The sequence below is a fragment of the Megalobrama amblycephala genome, linkage group LG11 (assembly GCF_018812025.1).
Source record: "Megalobrama amblycephala isolate DHTTF-2021 linkage group LG11, ASM1881202v1, whole genome shotgun sequence".
In the NCBI taxonomy this organism is placed as follows: domain Eukaryota; kingdom Metazoa; phylum Chordata; class Actinopteri; order Cypriniformes; family Xenocyprididae; genus Megalobrama; species Megalobrama amblycephala.
Window position 1 is genome coordinate 18438784 of NC_063054.1, and position 17360 is coordinate 18456143.

Consider the following 17360-nt stretch of genomic DNA (forward strand, 5'->3'; position numbering starts at 1 on the left):
ATAAATTCTTCCATTACCAATCAAAGAACCTTTCTTTATAGTTGTTCTTAAAGGATTAGTTCACTTTAAAATTAAAATTACCCCAAGCTTTACTCACCCTCTAACCTTTCTTCTTTCTGATGAACACAATCTGAGTTATATTAATAAATATCCTGATGTCCAAGCTTTATAATGGCAGTGAACGGGACCAACAAGTTTGAAGTGCATCCATCCATCATAAACATACTCCACATGACTCCGAAGGGTTAATAAAGGCCTTCTGAAGTGAAGCGATGCATTTGTGTAAGAAAAATTTCCATATTTGAAAAGTTATAAAGTAAAATATCTAGCTTCTGTATTCAACTTACGGGGGGAAAAAATCACTTTTTTCGTCATTTGAATAGGGAAGGCGTAGGAGCGTTTTGAACTGCAAGAGTTTTACACTGTCTTCGTAAGTTGAATACGGAAGGCAGTCTGGCGGAAGCTAGATATTTTACTTTATAACTTGTTAAATATGGATATTTTTCTTACACAAACGCATCGCTTCGCTTCAGAAGGCCTTTATTAACCCCCTGGAGCCGTGTGGAGTATGTTTATAATAAATGGATGCACTTTCTTGAGCTTCATACTCGTTGGTCCCGTTCACTGCCATTATAAAGCTTAGGTGCATCCGGATATTTATTGTATTCATGTATTCATCAGAAAGAAGAAAGTCATATACACTTAGGATGGTTTGAGGGTGAGTAAATCTTAGGGTATTTTTTATTTTAAAGTGAACTAATCCTTTAAAGGTTCTTAGCAGCTCCTAAAGTTTCTTGGAAACAAGCTTCTTTCCTACACAAAACAAATAATTAAAAATAATAATTATTTAATAAAATAAATTACAGCAAATACAATTATATGGGTTGTAGCAAATTAGCTCAAGGAAATATGAATAAATAATTATAATTTGTTATAATTATAAATATTTGGATCAGTTAATAAAATTAACTTGATGTAGCAGTATTTAAACAGGTTACTTAACCTGTTTGTCCAGTGAAAACATATTAATTGTCTCTCAGCTCTCATTAAGGTTGTTTTCAAGGCCACAGAAAAAAAAATGTTTCTACTGGGTACAGAATATACAAGAAAGTTGTTGTTCAATGGTGGTGAAGTTGCAACAGGCTCTTCCGAGTTGAAGAATGACGTGCTTCAGCGATGTCGTGGTCCTCTCTTCTGGATCGGAAGTTACGACACAGCTAGTTGTAACTTTAAGGCCTCTCCAGCTGCGCACCGGGGCAAAGTGAGGTCGCTGTGGCATCATGGTCTGACTTCAGTCTTTTCCACATGAACTGCAACCAGAAAAGAGAGGGTAACTTCTGCAGAGGTCACCCCTCTCGAGTTTGACTTGACCAATGAAAAGGGTGTAATTTCAGGCGGGAAACGTTCCTTTGTTTAGAAGCTGACTCATTTGTATGATCAGAGTGGCAGTTGTGTCCCTATATACTCTTATAAATATAACAAGCATACAATGTACATTATGAGTAGGTGATATACACCAATGGGTAGAGATTTAAGCGAGGATTATTTTGATATGAAGCATGATACCAATAAGGTTACATTATCTAATTGTTCTATCATAAGGCATCCATAAAAAAATATACAATACAAAATAGTAATAATACACAATGTCCTGAGGATATGCATGTTCATTCAGAGAAAGGTTTGTCTATGAATTAATGGAAAGAAGTCTGTTGTATGTCTGTTTCTCCTATGGTCTGCTGCTGCACGTGGCCCCTTTCCCCCACCTGGAATATCTCTGGGGTTCACTAGTTACCTGGCTAGTATCAGAAGGGGGGAAAAAGTTGAGAATGATCAGTAGGAGGCCAGACTTCTCAGGACCATGCTTGGACCTTGAGAGGGAGTCTTATGACTCCCCAGTGGATTATTTATTAAATATAACAAATAATTGTGTGTCTGATCTGTCCAGCTGCTACATGGTGGTTTCTTCACATTTATGTCCTTAATAAATATGTTTGTTTTGTTAGTCTTTTTGATTTCGTCTACATTTGTCAAATCTTAGCTGAGTTTTCTTTCTTTGCTGTCTTAATGTCTAGAGCTGTCAGTGTCTAGCAGACTTGCTTTTTAAAAGACAAATGTTTAAGAAGACCAATATTTAAAAGGCTTTTGGGACTTACAGTGCACAGCATAAATGAGTACACCCCTTCTGAAACTTCTGAAAGTCAGCAATTACTCAATTACTTAGAAGACATGTTAGGGATATAATGTTCCAGCAAGTCTGCTTGATCAATTACCAAAGAAGCATGTCAAAATTATTCAGGAAAATAAGATTTTCTTATCAAGGTGATAAAATGTTGTGTAGCAAAAATGAGTACACCCTCCTAAAAGTTATTAAATAAAATGAAATACAATTTTTCTGGTAAGTATGTTGAACCAAAACGTTTAAAGAGAAGTAATTTCTTGACAATTAAAAGTGTTATATAGCCCACTGAATCATTCTCAGACTTAATGCTGACAATGATGGAAGCACTTGGGAGAGAACTGTCAGGAGACTGATTTCTTAGCACAAAAGAGGACAGTGGTACAAGAGGATGACCAAATCATTGTGTGAAAGTGTGAAAATATAGCAAAAGTAACAGAAATTCAAAAACAATGGACTTGTGACAAGGCCCCTGAAATAATCAGGCCTTCATTTTAAGCTTTCATTTAGTGATGAGGGATTTTTTTGCTAGACAAAGAGCAGGAGAAATACCAAGCGAGTGTCTCAGTGCCAGCAAAAGCTATGGAAAGAGTGATTGTTTATCTCACAGAGTAAGATGCAGCCTGCAGAAATGACATGCATGGTTGTTGTTCTCACTGGAACTACCTACTGTAGCCAAAGCACAATAAAGTCAGTTAGCCATTTCCAAAGCCCATATTTACAAAATATAGATTCTGGGAATCAATACTCTGGTCTCATGAGACCAAGTCAATCATTTTGGATCTAACAGTATCCAAAATGTTATGGTGTTGCTAGAGGAGGAGTACAGTGAGAAGTGCCTGGTTCCCACAGTAAAGTTCAGTGGTAGTAAAGATCTTATATAGGGATGTATGAGTGCTGAAGGTGTGAGGGAGTTGTGCTTTATCAATGCTGTCATGCATTCACACACCACTGTGTAATTTAATACACAAACTTGAAACAGAAGATGTTACCCTTTCCTCATTCCCTGCATTGTTGGGCATTTTTCAACATGACATTGAGGATACACATTTTCACAAGGTGAAAAACCTTCTGTGGACATGTATTGCACTCAATCTTAACACTCTTGAGCACCTGTGGGGGATTCTGTAGAGACGAGTTGAGCAACACTCCCCACTAAAGATCAAGACATTTAAGGAGCTCATCATCCAGGAGTTAAACAGGACAGATGTGACAATTTGTCATGAACTTGTACTCTTCGTGCCAAGAAGGGTCAGAGCAGTATATTCAAAATTATGGAGGGCATACTAAGTACTAGAATATTATACATTTGTTGAATTAAATCTAGGGTGTACTCATTTCTGCAATCCTTTACTTAAACAAAATTGGCTAATTTACTTATTTTATGGCTATTAATGACATATATTTCTCAGTTTTTATTATGTATACGTTTAATACATTTTAGTTTTTCCATGAATTGTATTAGTGATCATAAAGAAAATATATCTTTTGTATTTGTTCAGAGGGGGTGTACTCATTTGTGCTGTGCACTGTATCTGTGTCGTGTACACATATATTAATTTACTCCTCTGTATTGACACCTACTGCACCTAATATTGCCTTGATCAGTATCAATAATGAGCATGTCTCAGAACATGAGGAAAGGCTGGTGGGGATTGTCTTCTCAGAAGTAAAATATATTGTGAGTTGCAATTATTTATTTATTAAATACAATTAAAATAAATAATTGTTTTAACCCAGCTCTTAAAAATTCTTTCCATCATGGTTAAATTGTATTTTCATAATCAGAAATAATTGTACTCAAGTATGAAAACAAGCATTTATAAAAAAAATAATAAAAAAAAGTTTTTATGACTTTCACAACACTGGGTTTTGTTAGATGAGTAAAACATTTAGTTCCATGTAAGTATGATATCCTCTGGGCTTTTCTCAGAAAGTAGTTAAAGGTGCTACAGAGGATGTTTTGTTTTATACATTTTTGCAATATAACTGATAAAAGACTTTATTAGGTGAACTGAAAGGAATAATATTAATATACATCATCTGTGCACGAGGTAGGGCCTTAAAAACATCAGCCAATCATTTACGCGATCATCGCGTAAACGATTGGCCCTCTGGCTTGTCAATCACTGCCATTACGTTCCTTGTGAGAGACGTGTGCAGCTGCGCGCTCCAGTAACTTTCCACACTCCACAGGTGCCGCATGCAATGTTTTTGTCCGGAGACAGGAGTAACAACTGCAGATTATGAGTTACCTGTGGTGAGTCCGACATAATGAATCCACTAACACGACACAGCGAATGCCGGTGGTAAACACTCGTGTTCCAATACTCGTGCACAAGTTTTGGGAGGCGTTCTCTTGAAATTGTTGTTCTTACGCATGCGCTCATTTCAAAAACTCAGTAACAGTCTTTGGTTTCTGAGTCGACGAAAAGATCCTCTGTAGCACCTTTAACCTATGCTTATGTAACTTGTTATGGCTAATCTGTTTGAAATGAAACAACAAAACAGCAAATTGCTCATGTAGTCTCTTGTTTAGCCGGGTACATTAAAAAAATAAATCATCCATGCGGCTGAGAAACAGTGCTGCATAGTTTTAATATATTTCTATAGCTGTGACAAATGTACAATTTATGCATTTTAATATAACTTGATTAAACTATTGGAAAACTCCAATAGTTGACATTGTTACATTTAGTTTTTTTTTTTTTTTTTGTCTTTTTTTTTGTCCATTTCAAACTGATATAAACAGGAAACAATACCTTGTTTCATCTCTGAGGGCCATTAGATGCAATGCATCACATGCACATACTCGTCCTCCAAACGACTGTTCGATTTTCATCCAATTTTAGTGTGTCCAGAATAGAGAAATAGCATTATGTTCTCATTACAAATCAATGGTCAACATGTCTGTTGCCTAAAGTGTTTTGCTTTTCAGCAATGTATATGTTTAACTCAACATAATTTTATTCAACAGGGATAAAATGTGTAAACGCGGCTGCCTCTAATGTGCCTATTATCAGAGCCCAGTATGGTAGAATCATGCATTCTCTGTCATCTACGTACAATATGATAAATGAAGCCTAAATGGCTTGTTGAGATGCACAATGAATGGCTTATAAACAGTTTTCATGAGCTACAAGGACATTTAACAAGTATTGCCATGAACAAAGCATATTTCCATCAAAGAAACCTATAAAAACATAAAAGGATAAGTGGCAAACAAACAATTAAGCAGAATGTGAATTAATCCCACTTCTAATAATCTGCTTTCTGCTCACATTCACTCTCTTTCATCCCCTGCCACTCTCTTTGCATCTCTACTTTGCTCAGTAAATTAGTTGGTGGGGTAATCACGTATGGTTCCCCTGAGGTCCATCATTTACTGTATATGCCAATTTTTAATGCTGTCCCTAATTGAATTACTTTCTGTTTTGAATGGCATGCACTACTGACCGACTTATGTTTAATATTCTGCACAAAGATTCATGCAAAACAATACAGTATAGCTTTACCTCAGCCTGTCATTCAGTTTGCTTTTAGAGGGACCAAATGACAGTTGCATTTATTTTCCTTTAATATTGTACTGTACTTAGTGGAAAGCATAGTCACTCTAGTCACTCAGTGTGTAAATATTATGGCATTTTTGTTAATATAAGTGACTGATATTAGTTTGGCAAAGCAGATTTGATCCATATGTTCTGAGTCTGTTCTAGATTATGACCTTTATGTATTTTTGAATTTTGAATATAATATATATATATATATATATATATATATATATATATATATATATATATATATATATATATATATATATATATATAAAATGAATGTTTGTGTGTGATATAAATTATTATTATTAACCTTTTCTTTATCATTTATCATTATCTATCTCTATATATCTAATGTGTGTATATAGCCTATATGCATGCATATATTGAAGCAAAATTATTATTATTAACTTTTTTCTTTATCATTTAGTAGGTGGTGAACTAAGCAGCTGTATTTCATACTGATGTCATTTCCTCTTCATCAAGTCTTCTATATAAAGGCGGCATCGCTGCGGTTGTGAGTAGTGACACTGAGGCATTGTGATCTGTGGATCTGGCGAAACAAATAAGAGCAGACGCCTTATGCGCATAATGCATCCATAAATCACGAAGTGTATTCATTTACTCCGAGGACAGGAAAGTACTAACGTTCATTCGCTTTGGCACGACGGTTCATCACTTTAGGCAGAACGGTTGCACTTCGCATTACGAAAATGATCGCACGAGGATGCGCTGGTCTCGTGGTGCTGGTGAATTTTGGTAAGTGTGCAAAATGTATAAATGATCACGTAACGTATTAAGTTGTTGTGGGAATACTTAGTGTTATTTTGGATGATGTGTTGATTATGTACTATACATGTGAGCTGTTCTGTCTCTGTCAGCACCAAGGACAGCGGATAAAACACTTGTGAGGAACGCGAATGGGCTTTCCACTTTTGACATTTGTACTCGTAATCGTGGTTTATGTGGCTTCGTAGTGTTAATATTTTAATCTTGGTTGGTAATTAATCCTCTTCGATATTTCTCACCGTAAACACAGGGTTAACGTTCTCATTTGCATATGTATACGGTCAGCAACATCAATTGAACAAATACAGCACAGCCAGTTTATCTGTGTAAATTTCCCCACGCAGGTCTACTCTGGTTGTTTTAAGACATATAAAACATACAGCAAAAACAATAATGTGTCTGTTAACGCGTTTCGCATCGTCGTTTGATATTTTTAACGGTTTACACACAGCGCGTGAAAGTTTCTGGACTGTACAAAGAACATGAATATTCAATGAGATAAGCACTGAGGGCGTTTGTGATTGGTCGCCTGTTGCTAAACGACTCGCCGTAACAGTTACTTAACCCAAAGATGAAGACGTTAAGTCAACACAGGGTTAAATCTATGCTAATTTGTGCTAATCATATTTTACAGCATTAAGTTGTTTTTTAAGTTTTTTTTTTTGATCAAAACATTCTTTCTACTTCTAGTCTTCTCAGTGCCTGTCTCCCCAGGTCACATGGATGATAAGGATGTGAAGGTACGAGTTTATAAAACATTGTTTTCACCAACAAAATGCTATTTCAGTTTCAATACTGTGCAGTATTATTTTAACGTGTATTTTGAGCAGCCTTTTGGAGCATAAGGATGCACAGAACGACAGCAGCAAGTCCATGTTGTCAGGAAGTGTGGAGGAAAGCAGCATAAGTGAGACAGTGACTCAACAACACGACTTCAGCCTAGTGACAGCTGGTACCATGTGTGCTTACTCAGAGGAGCTTGCCAACTACAGATGACTGCAAACTGTGCTTTTAAACTACGATTAACTGAATTTAAACTTAAATTGAAGTTGGGTTGAATTCATTTAACTTAGATCAGATTGTCACATGCCTCTTTTTTGCTCTTGCCAATGAAAAACCTTAAGAGAGGGTCTGTTTTGATAGAGGTGACAAGAAAATCCAGAAATGTATACAAATCTGACATTTTGTGGAAAAAGACATTGCTAATGTCAAGTTGCAAACAGATGCTGTTCTCCTCAGTAAAATGAAACGCCATTTCAGCAACACTTTGGCCTTACTGAGGGATGCTGTTTTTCCCTGACAGCAGAGAAATGTTTGACTTTGTGGGAATGTGGAGGCAAACAAATCGCAGAGACTAGTGGGGGGATGAAAGCACTGAGAAGGAAATGACATTGATTGAAAGTGAAACGTAAGACAGTAAGGGCGGTTAGATATGGGAGGATTTGAGATATCATTGGCATGCTGCTGCTACTGTATGTCCTCTGTCACATTGATTTCATGAATGTGTAGAGTCCATATATACACTACCATTCAAAAGTGACAGTAAAGACTTTTACATTGTTACAAAAAATCTCTATCACTTGTAATTTGTTGTTTTGAACTTTCTATTAATCAAAGAATCACTACAGAAACAGTTTTAAATTGTAATATTTCACAATATTCCTGTTATTTATTATATTTACTGTAATTTACATATAAAAATGTGTATATATAAAAATGTCATGCTGTTTCCTATCCCAACCTTTCTCTGTCTTTATATAGGTGATGAAGTGTATTGTGGAAGTAATTGCGGATGCTCTGTCCAAGCCTCATTCCATCCCAGTGTCCCAGGACTGCCTTGAAACCCTCAGCTCTGGTGAGTGCCTGCAAAATTGACACCGGGACTGCTACTAGTTCCATACATTTAGCTGCGCTTGTGTGCACCTCTTCCCTATTATCTGCAGTGACCTTCCTGATATGATCAATATATGCTATCATTGCTGACTGGACGTTTCCTAAAGTTAATGGAGCAAAAGTAATTAATGACTTTAGCTGTCATAGCTTTGCCGTGCACTGCTCAGTCACATTGCAGGGTATTTTTCTTTGATACTTTAATAGTTGAAAAATCAATCATTCTATTAACACGGCAGGTATTGTTACTGAGATAACGCTTACAACAGTGAAATTAAACACTCTATGAGAGGCTTACACAATGAGTCTAGGACAAAGAAACGGTGAAGGACAAAGATTGACAGAATGAGAGAGACGAGGACAGATGAGTGGAGATTTTACACTGCACTGTAAACCCGAATAAGTTGGCAAAATTCAAAGTATTTTAATTTTAGGTAAGCAGAACTGGCAGATTTTTATTTTGTACTCAGACATTTTAATTGTTCTTGACATGTTTGAGTACACTAATTCATACATTTAACTTAACATTTTCATGTAACCTCAGTGTGAACTTTTTTATTAGTGTAAACATAGCTAACTACAACAAGCTAATTCAGAAAATGCTAACTTGCTAATTTGCTAACATGTTTACAATAGCATGGAATAGCACTTTCTGAATGAGTACAGCAATATAAAGCATGTAACATACTTGCTCTCAAACCAAGCCGCATGCACCACTTGTCACTTATGGTAACTCTCTAAAAACCCACAATAACAGAAAGTCTTCTAAATTAGCATAACAAAACATTACATTAATCTTGCACAAAAAAACAAACAAACAAAAAAAAACAAAAAAAAAACATTATATAACACTTAATTTTAGCATTTACTTTCCTTTTTGAATGCCATGGGCAAAACATTAACTATTTCCCAGACAGTTACAGTTAAACTTAAGTTCATCTAAATTAAAAGAAATAAGTTCATAAAACTCCAAACAATTAAACAGTTGAGTTTAATTAAAATATATCAGTTCTGTGAAATTGAAAGAAAAAGAAATTGACAAATATTCATAAAAAGTGAATTTGGCTGAACAAATTTGTTTAAGTTTGTCCTACTCAAACCAATTAATTATTTTGAGCGTTAGGGTTTACAGTGGTAAAATATTAGTATTTTTAACAGAAAAACTATGTAAAACTTATACTAAAAACAGTTAGCTATAATCTGCCTTACCAAATACAGTCACAAAATTATCATGAGATATAATTTTACTTAATGTATTTTTACTGAAAAATATTGTACAAAATGTAATGTTATACTTTATTTTAAGGTGACGTAGTTACATTGTACCTACTCAAATAAGTACGAAGTAATATTAATTAACTACATGTATTTACTATAGAGCTACAGTTAGGGTTAGTAGCTTGTAATAATGCATGATTTATTGTTATTACTATAGTAAGTACATGTAGTAACATGTAACTACCTCACCTTAAAATAAAGTGTTACCAAATGTATTGCTTTTAGAGGTAAAATTTATGATTATATAATTCACCTTATAATTTGAAACCTTATAATTTGTTGAATTTTATATCTAACAAGTACATAATTTATTGCAAAATACTGTTACAATTATAATTTCTCATTTTTAAAAATTATACAAGTATAAAATATGAATCTCTTTATTATTCATAGAAAAAGGGGCATTCCCAAGATTTCCTGCTTGAACCCAATTTTATTATTAATACAGTAACAAATAGAAATAGTTCAAATAAGTTAGTGTATATTAAAGTACATGCAGTAGTAAATGTAAAAATACACAGACAGCAAAATGCCATGCCCTAATGCTTGTCCATTTTACGTCAACTCTGTACTTTTAATATTCTGTCAGCTACAGCTGCCAGTTTTCTACCATAAATTTAACAGATTGTGAATAAGCCTGGCAGAGAAATGAGACAAGAGACATTTTAAGAGAGAAAGGATGGAGTAGAGTGAATAGCATTGCCACGGTGTGAGCAGCCGACTCTGCATAGTCGGTCAGCAGAAAGGGAAAAGCTTGACTCAACGTTAATTCAACGAAAATCTTTCCTCTCCCTCTCTTTATTGCTTTCACTTTCTCTCTCTCTGTCTCACCGGGCCTGATGATTAATAGTGCTGCTCGGGAGAAAGCAGTACATTTCAGGGCAATTAACGCAAATAATGTAAAAATAAAGTAAAGTGCTGACTGCTAAAAATGTAGGAGCTGTGTGTGAGGTGTTCTGTGTATTTTGCAGATGACAGGCTTGTGAGCATCCTGCGCCACAGAAACTTTCTCAGAGAGATGCAAGATATCGCTATGGAAGGTAAGAGGCAGATGCTCGACTGAGACAGCATGAACTAACTCTTTTTCCTATAGAGAAATGCTAATGGCAGCAGAATGACAGTCGGGTGCTAATGGCTTTTTTGGCAGAATTAAGTCATTTGAAATGTAGAGTGGATAATTGTATAACACTGTTGATGAACTCTGAAAGAGAATCCATAGATTCTGTTATATTGCCAAGAAACTGCTATGTCTACTTGTGACCATGTCCCTACCAAACCGCTTCTCAGGAGCCAGTGAGAGAGCACAGAAACACCCAGGAGACACACCTTATCATGTGACCAGCCTCCCTAAAGATGTGAAGAAAACTGCAGGTGAGATTAATTCACTTCTTAATTGCCATGATACATGACTAGTCTGTTACATCTTTTTTTTCCTATTATTATTATTTTTTTTATATGCACACTTATTCGTACTTTCTGCATATGAAAGAGAAAAAAATTGAGATTGTTCTAATCTTAGAATAAAAGAAAACAACCACATGAAAATGCTTCTTTGATTTTGCATTGATTTTCACACTTCAAAGGACAGAAAACAGTCATCCAGTGCTCTTGAAGGATATTTTAGTGTGAATCACTGTGTTCTGCTCTATAGTGCTGCACTTAGCAGCTTTCTGACAGAATCAGGGCAGAGGGCACATCTGTCTCTTCTAGTGGGCATGGTTTCTTACTTGTGCAAATAACACACTAACTGTGGTACGGTGGTACTGAGCTTGAAATATTTCTTATGCCCACCCAGGATATGTCAGCACTCAAGTCTGTGGGCACTAAATTATGTGGGGGCTAAATATCATTCTGTACTCTGTGTCAGAATCAAGTAAACACTGATTGTGTTTTAATCTATTCTGTAATTTGTGAGTGGGTTGTCAGTGTACTTTGTTGTGCACCTCATTTGATCTCATTCAAAAGTGCTGACCTTGAAAATTGTCATCTATTTCTATGATCTGCGTGCATTGCAAATACAATTTCATCTAGCCATTTGACTCAACTCATATTAAGCAATGTCAGTCTCCTTATTCAGGGAGGTAAGCAGTCAGTGGACATGAGGTTAACATGTTCTGAACACACCATCTATTTGTGTTTTTGCAAGTACTGCACTGCAGAGGTCAGAAAGATTGATCCAAAGAAAAACCAGTCTGTTCCACAGCCTTGTACTTTCATGAAAACGCACTATAGCAGAATTCATTATAGATGAAACAAACCTGAAGGCTTTGACCTGAAAGAAAACAAAATTGAATAAAAGAATAATGCAGCATTCCACTGTACCACCCGTGGTACAAATACCATTCAAAAAGAGACCTTAGGAATGCTATGGGGTTAAATAAATCATCTATCTATCTATCTATCTATCTTGCAGGAAACAAGAATGAATATTAGAATAAAACATACATTTATTTTATTTTATTTTATTTTATTGATACACAAGCAAACACTTAACCTCAACATAACCATCTGCCATCTAACAGATGATCAGTCAATGTTGGTTGCCTTGGAGAAGCCAGAAGAAGATGCAGAGAAGAGAGGAGCAGGAGAGGAGAGCTCCAGGGAGAGTGAGGAGACAGAGCAGGAGTCTAAAAAACGGAACCAGATTGCTGAGGAAGAGGAGCGTGAAGAAGACGAGAGTCCTAGCAATCACATCTCCAGCTCTGTAAACCCAGAGAAGAAAAGAGAGTCACAGGCTACAATAAGGGATGAAGATAAACAGGAGGAGAAGAAACTCTCCAGCTTGGAAAAGGAGGAGGAGGAAAACAATCCGGCTCGCCATAAAGATGGTAATGATGAATGTGATATGTGGGATGCCATATGTGCTACTTTCTGAGTTTATATTTATGTTTAGAACATCATTCATTATATGATATAAATAGCAGCAATCTGACTGTAGATTAGGTGCAAGGGCACATGATAGATCGTCCCGATGGGGCCAGTGCTCGGTAGGCCTCTCAAAGTCAGGGCCCTCCTGCTGAGAAGCTTGTGGTGGCTCGATACCTGGAAACAAGTCACTGCAGATGTACAGTTGATAGATGAACAATGCTTGAATGTGTGCCATCAATACTGCCACAATGAGAGAGAGAGAGAGAGAGAGAGAGAGAGAAATGTAATCTGTTCCACAGCACCAACTGAAGACTGATGCTCTATACTACTAGATTTCCCAATTTAAAGGGTTAGCTCACCCAAAAATGAAAATTCTGTCATTTATTACTCACCCTCATGCCGTTCCACACCCGTAAGATCTTCGTTAATCTTCAGAACACAAATTAAGATATTTTAGTTGAAATCTGATGTGCTCAGTGAGGCCTCCATAGGGAGCAATGACACTTCCTCTCTCAAGATCCATAAAGGTACTAAAAACATATTTAAATCGGTTCATGTGAGTACAGTGGTTCAATATTAATATTATAAAGTGACGAGAATATTTTTGGGTGAGTAATAAATGACAGAATTTTCATTTTTGAGTGAACTAACCCTTTAATTCCGATTCACATTCCCAATTCATTTTGATTTCTGACTCCAATTTGTTTAGATTTGAGACATTACTGATTCATCTGGGGGTATTTCAGCTATGTCATGTCCACTTTGCTTGAATATGAAAGAACATTTCTCTCTGTTAATGCAGTAAATAACACAACTGTTTCAAATCAATAACTGATCCTGAAATATTCATTAAAAGAACTGACTCATAAGAGTCATTTGTTTCATTAATCAGACTTCATTGGTTACGCTGTATGTTTTTGATTCTCTAAAAAACAGTTTGTCAGAATAATTTTTTTTTTTAGGAATCGGACATTGGTGGCATTAGATATTTATTTTGCATTGCGATTAACTCAATAGAAAGAGGTTTTTTGCCATTATTTTGTCTTTTGATTATATTCAAAATAGATTTCATGACTCAGATAAAATACATGTATGATTTCTGTTTATATATATATATATATATATATTACAAAAACATTAACAAAAATTTTTCTGTTTTATGAAAATAAAATATTGTAAAATTATAATAAATAATTATAAATAAATGAGTTATAACATCAGAAAATCAATATTTTTTTATGACATCACTTTTGATTTTAATCATGGTGTTTTTTTCTCCACTTTTTATCTCACAATTGAGGCATTATTTAGCATATTTACAATTGTTATTTGGCAATTAATAGTACAATATAACTTTTTTTTTTGTTCAAAATTTACAAAATCTATATAATGAGCGAGTACATCATCAATCCATCTTCCAACCGTGTTTTGTCTTATCCTGAATTACTACGGTACGGCTATAGTACGTGTTTATATTCTGACTATTTTTGATCTGGCGGGACGACCACCGCTGCGGAGTAGCTCAGTACCTGTGCTGACTAGTCATATACATAAACAGAAAGAAGTAGCTCTGACTACAATGTTCTTCCGCAAGATGCATGCAGTTTTGTTTATTAACTGCTAGAGTGCCAAAATTCATAGTGTACCTTTAAATTACACAATTGCAACATGAATGGCCTCAAATGTCCATAATCCATCCATGATCAGGTGTATACAGCTGTAACTCCAGCAGACTTTACAAATAGCCATAATGCTCCTACTAACGATTTGCCACCTTCCTTTATATTCAATCAATAGCAACATAATCACTACTTTTTGAAAAGTGTGAGTGTGAGTAACAGGGGTGTCCAGGGAGAATTCATATAACTGGCACAACTCATTTTGCTGAAGAGGTTCGGAATAACAGCAGGAGATTGTGTCTACAGCAGGACAAGGTTAAAAAGAAGAGTCAAGAGGGAGGGATGGTAAATGAAGATTGATAGGGGAATTTAGCTTCGCTCCATGAACAGGCCAGTGTGACAGTGCCTCCATCTATGAAATGAAATCCACGCTGCGCTGTCGCCCGCTGAATCGATTCAATAATTGATGTTGGAGGCTGCCCAGACCAGCCAGCTGCCTGCAGCTTGTTAAAAGTGGCGCTCAGATCTCAGAGGAACATGGCAAAAAATGCCAAACATTTTGGGTGACTTTGCTTTAGTGTATTTGTTAATAGAAACAATGATTTGGGAATCTGTGCGCATTAATACAGATAGAAGGGCAGGATGAGGGATTATTTTTCAGGATAAGAGGCATCAAGCAGTAAGCAGCGAGCTGGCAAGTGAGAGTGTTTCATTTAGAAGAGTGCTGCTTTTGCTGATGCTGCACAAAAGTAAATGTGTGTGTGTGTGTGTGTGATAAGAGAGACTAGAGATAAAGAGAGATAGAGAAGGTATTGTATAATAATCATAACTTTGTTCTTTTTTTTTTTTTTATCTAAAGGGGCATCAACCACAGATGATCTCATAGCAAATCCCAATGTAAAACAATCCATCTTGGAGGACAGAGAGGAGCACAAGGAAGCTGAAACGGAGAGAACACATTCAAAAGAAGAGCAGGAAGAAGAGGAGAAGAAGAGGAGAGAGGTTGGAGTGAAGCGCTGGAGTCACGTGAGCAAACTGTCCCACAAGAGAGCAGAGGCAAGCCCAAAACTAGATGAGCACTGGGAAGCGCCACACCACTCTAAGGAGAGAGAAGATCAGGAGGGGGAGCTGTGGAGGAGCCCAGAGGAGCAGGAGCTGCAGCTCATGGCACGAACTGAACCACAGGACAAAAGAGATGAAGAGGGCAGCGGCAGCAGGAAGACAGGGGTATGACGATATTTGACTTTTTTTTTTTGACATTCTTACACAAAAGTAGAATTTTTTGAAGAATCTTCATCAAAATCAGGACAAAAGCATGCACATCATCGGCAAAAATATGCTCAAAGATGGGTGCTTGACCAAAAAAATATTAATAAAAAGTCAGCACACACCAAAGCTCCAAAAATAAGCGTAAAATTTTAATATAAGACTCACATGGGTTGCGTTTCGAGCACGCAGGCTCTTCGTCAGAAGAATCTTCATGCAACACTTTTTTTAATAAATCAGTGGTTCATAGTGATAATGTTGGTCAAACTCCAAGAAGGACCAACCATCTTCACTTTCAAATGAAAATAATGGCAGTGAGCTGAGGAAATTGCCATAATAAACGTACTTCACGCGGCTCCGGGGGGTTAATAAAGGCCTTCTGAAGCGAAGCGATGCGTTTGTGAAAGAAAAATATCCATATTTAACAAGTTATGAAGTGAAATATCTAGCTTCCGCCAGTCCACCACAGCTTTTTGAACTGCGAGAGTTTTAAACTTTCTTCGTAAGTTGAATATGGAAGGCGGTCTGGCGGAAGCTAGTTATTTTACTTCAAAACTTGTTAAATTTGAATATTTTTCTTATACAAACGCTTCGCTTCACTTCAGAAGGACTTTATTAACCCCCCGGAGCCATGTGAAGTACGTTCATGATGAATGGATGTGGATGGAGAGGCTTTCTTCAGCTCATACTCGTTTGGTAAGGTTCACTGCCATTATAAAGCTTGGACGCGTCAGGATATTTATTAATATTTCTCCGATTGTGTTCATCAGAAAGAAGAAAGTCATATACACCTAGGATGGGTTGAGGGTGAGTAATGCTTGGGGTAAATTTCATTTGAAAGTGAACTAATCCTTTAGATGTATTAAAATAGTACATACCAATCATAATCCAAATTATTTAAAGTCAAATGATACGATATGACACCATGTATACTAGGGGTGTGACGAGATCACGAGATCTCGCAAGACTAAAATGTGACAAGATTTCTCGTCGAGGCGAAAAGTAGTCTAGTGATGTTGCCATGAAAGAGTGTTAGGATGATTAGTAAAGAATATGCCACCGCTACGTTTACATTACGCCTCCACTGTCGTTTTGCTTTGTATTTAAATAAAAAACATTTAATTCAGTTGGATAACGGTTGCCGCCGCTCCATATTTACAGAATTACGCTCGATCAAAATCCAATAAAATCTTTCCGACCCAAGCATTTGAACGGTAGGGTATAAATACAAATGTTCATAAACCATTATAAAATTCACTAATGGCCTGATGTTTCTCTCCTCTGTCATCAGGATGCTGAGATCGAGAGTCTGGCTGCCATCGAGTCTGAACTAGAAAGTGTGGCTCAGAAACTTCACGATCTGAGACGAGTTTGAGCCGCTCCAGCTCTCCTTCTCTTTCCACTCTGCCCTTCATCTCTCCTTCAGTAGAAAGGCATGTTAACTTGAGATGAGGCTCTCACCTTCTTGCTCAGTCCACAGCAGCGCAAGCTCTTATCTCAACGCCGCAGATTCTCTGCTCATTCCCTCCACGTGTAATATGAACCTCAAAGCGACTCCTCTGGTGTCAAACATTAAGGTCTTGAGTCAGATCGCTTCTTTTCCCAGCTTGTCCGCTTCGCTTTATCGTGCTTGCTTCCTGAAGAAATTTGGGCACTGAGTACATATATAATGTAAAATATTTGCTAAAAACTACCCAGAATTATCACACTAGGTTGAAATTTTAATATACACAAGGGTACATATCTGAAAGATTGCACCTGATATATATGGAGTCTTATGATCCATAGGCAATAATGTTTTTATTTGATATGGTGACGACTGTAGTTAAATGCTTTTTGGGTTTCAAGAAAAATAAAGTTCAATAAGAAGTGTTTCAAACTGATTCCATGCAATGTTTAAAGTGTGAGTCCACTAAA

General features: G+C 36.4%; 1 protein-coding gene across 1 annotated transcript; it reads left to right on the plus strand.

Annotated features, from left to right (window-relative positions):
* Window positions 1–6231: 6231 nt before the first annotated feature.
* chga (chromogranin A) lies at window positions 6232–17326 on the plus strand. The gene is made up of 8 exons (XM_048206525.1): window positions 6232–6492; window positions 7213–7262; window positions 8284–8377; window positions 10662–10730; window positions 10978–11061; window positions 12213–12518; window positions 15037–15404; window positions 16735–17326. Exons 1-8 carry the CDS (start codon window positions 6447–6449, stop codon window positions 16816–16818), a joined length of 1101 nt encoding a protein of 366 aa, XP_048062482.1. The 5' UTR covers window positions 6232–6446; the 3' UTR covers window positions 16819–17326.
* The last annotated feature ends 34 nt before the right edge of the window (window positions 17327–17360 follow it).

Bases quoted from the DNA above. Each gene is read 5' to 3' on its own strand.
- chga (XM_048206525.1), top strand. From the start codon at position 6,447: ATGATCGCACGAGGATGCGCTGGTCTCGTGGTGCTGGTGAATTTTG. The intron at 6,493-7,212 runs GTAAGTGTGCAA...TTCTACTTCTAG, and splicing joins CGTGGTGCTGGTGAATTTTG to TCTTCTCAGTGCCTGTCTCC. The intron at 11,062-12,212 runs GTGAGATTAATT...GCCATCTAACAG, and splicing joins AGATGTGAAGAAAACTGCAG to ATGATCAGTCAATGTTGGTT.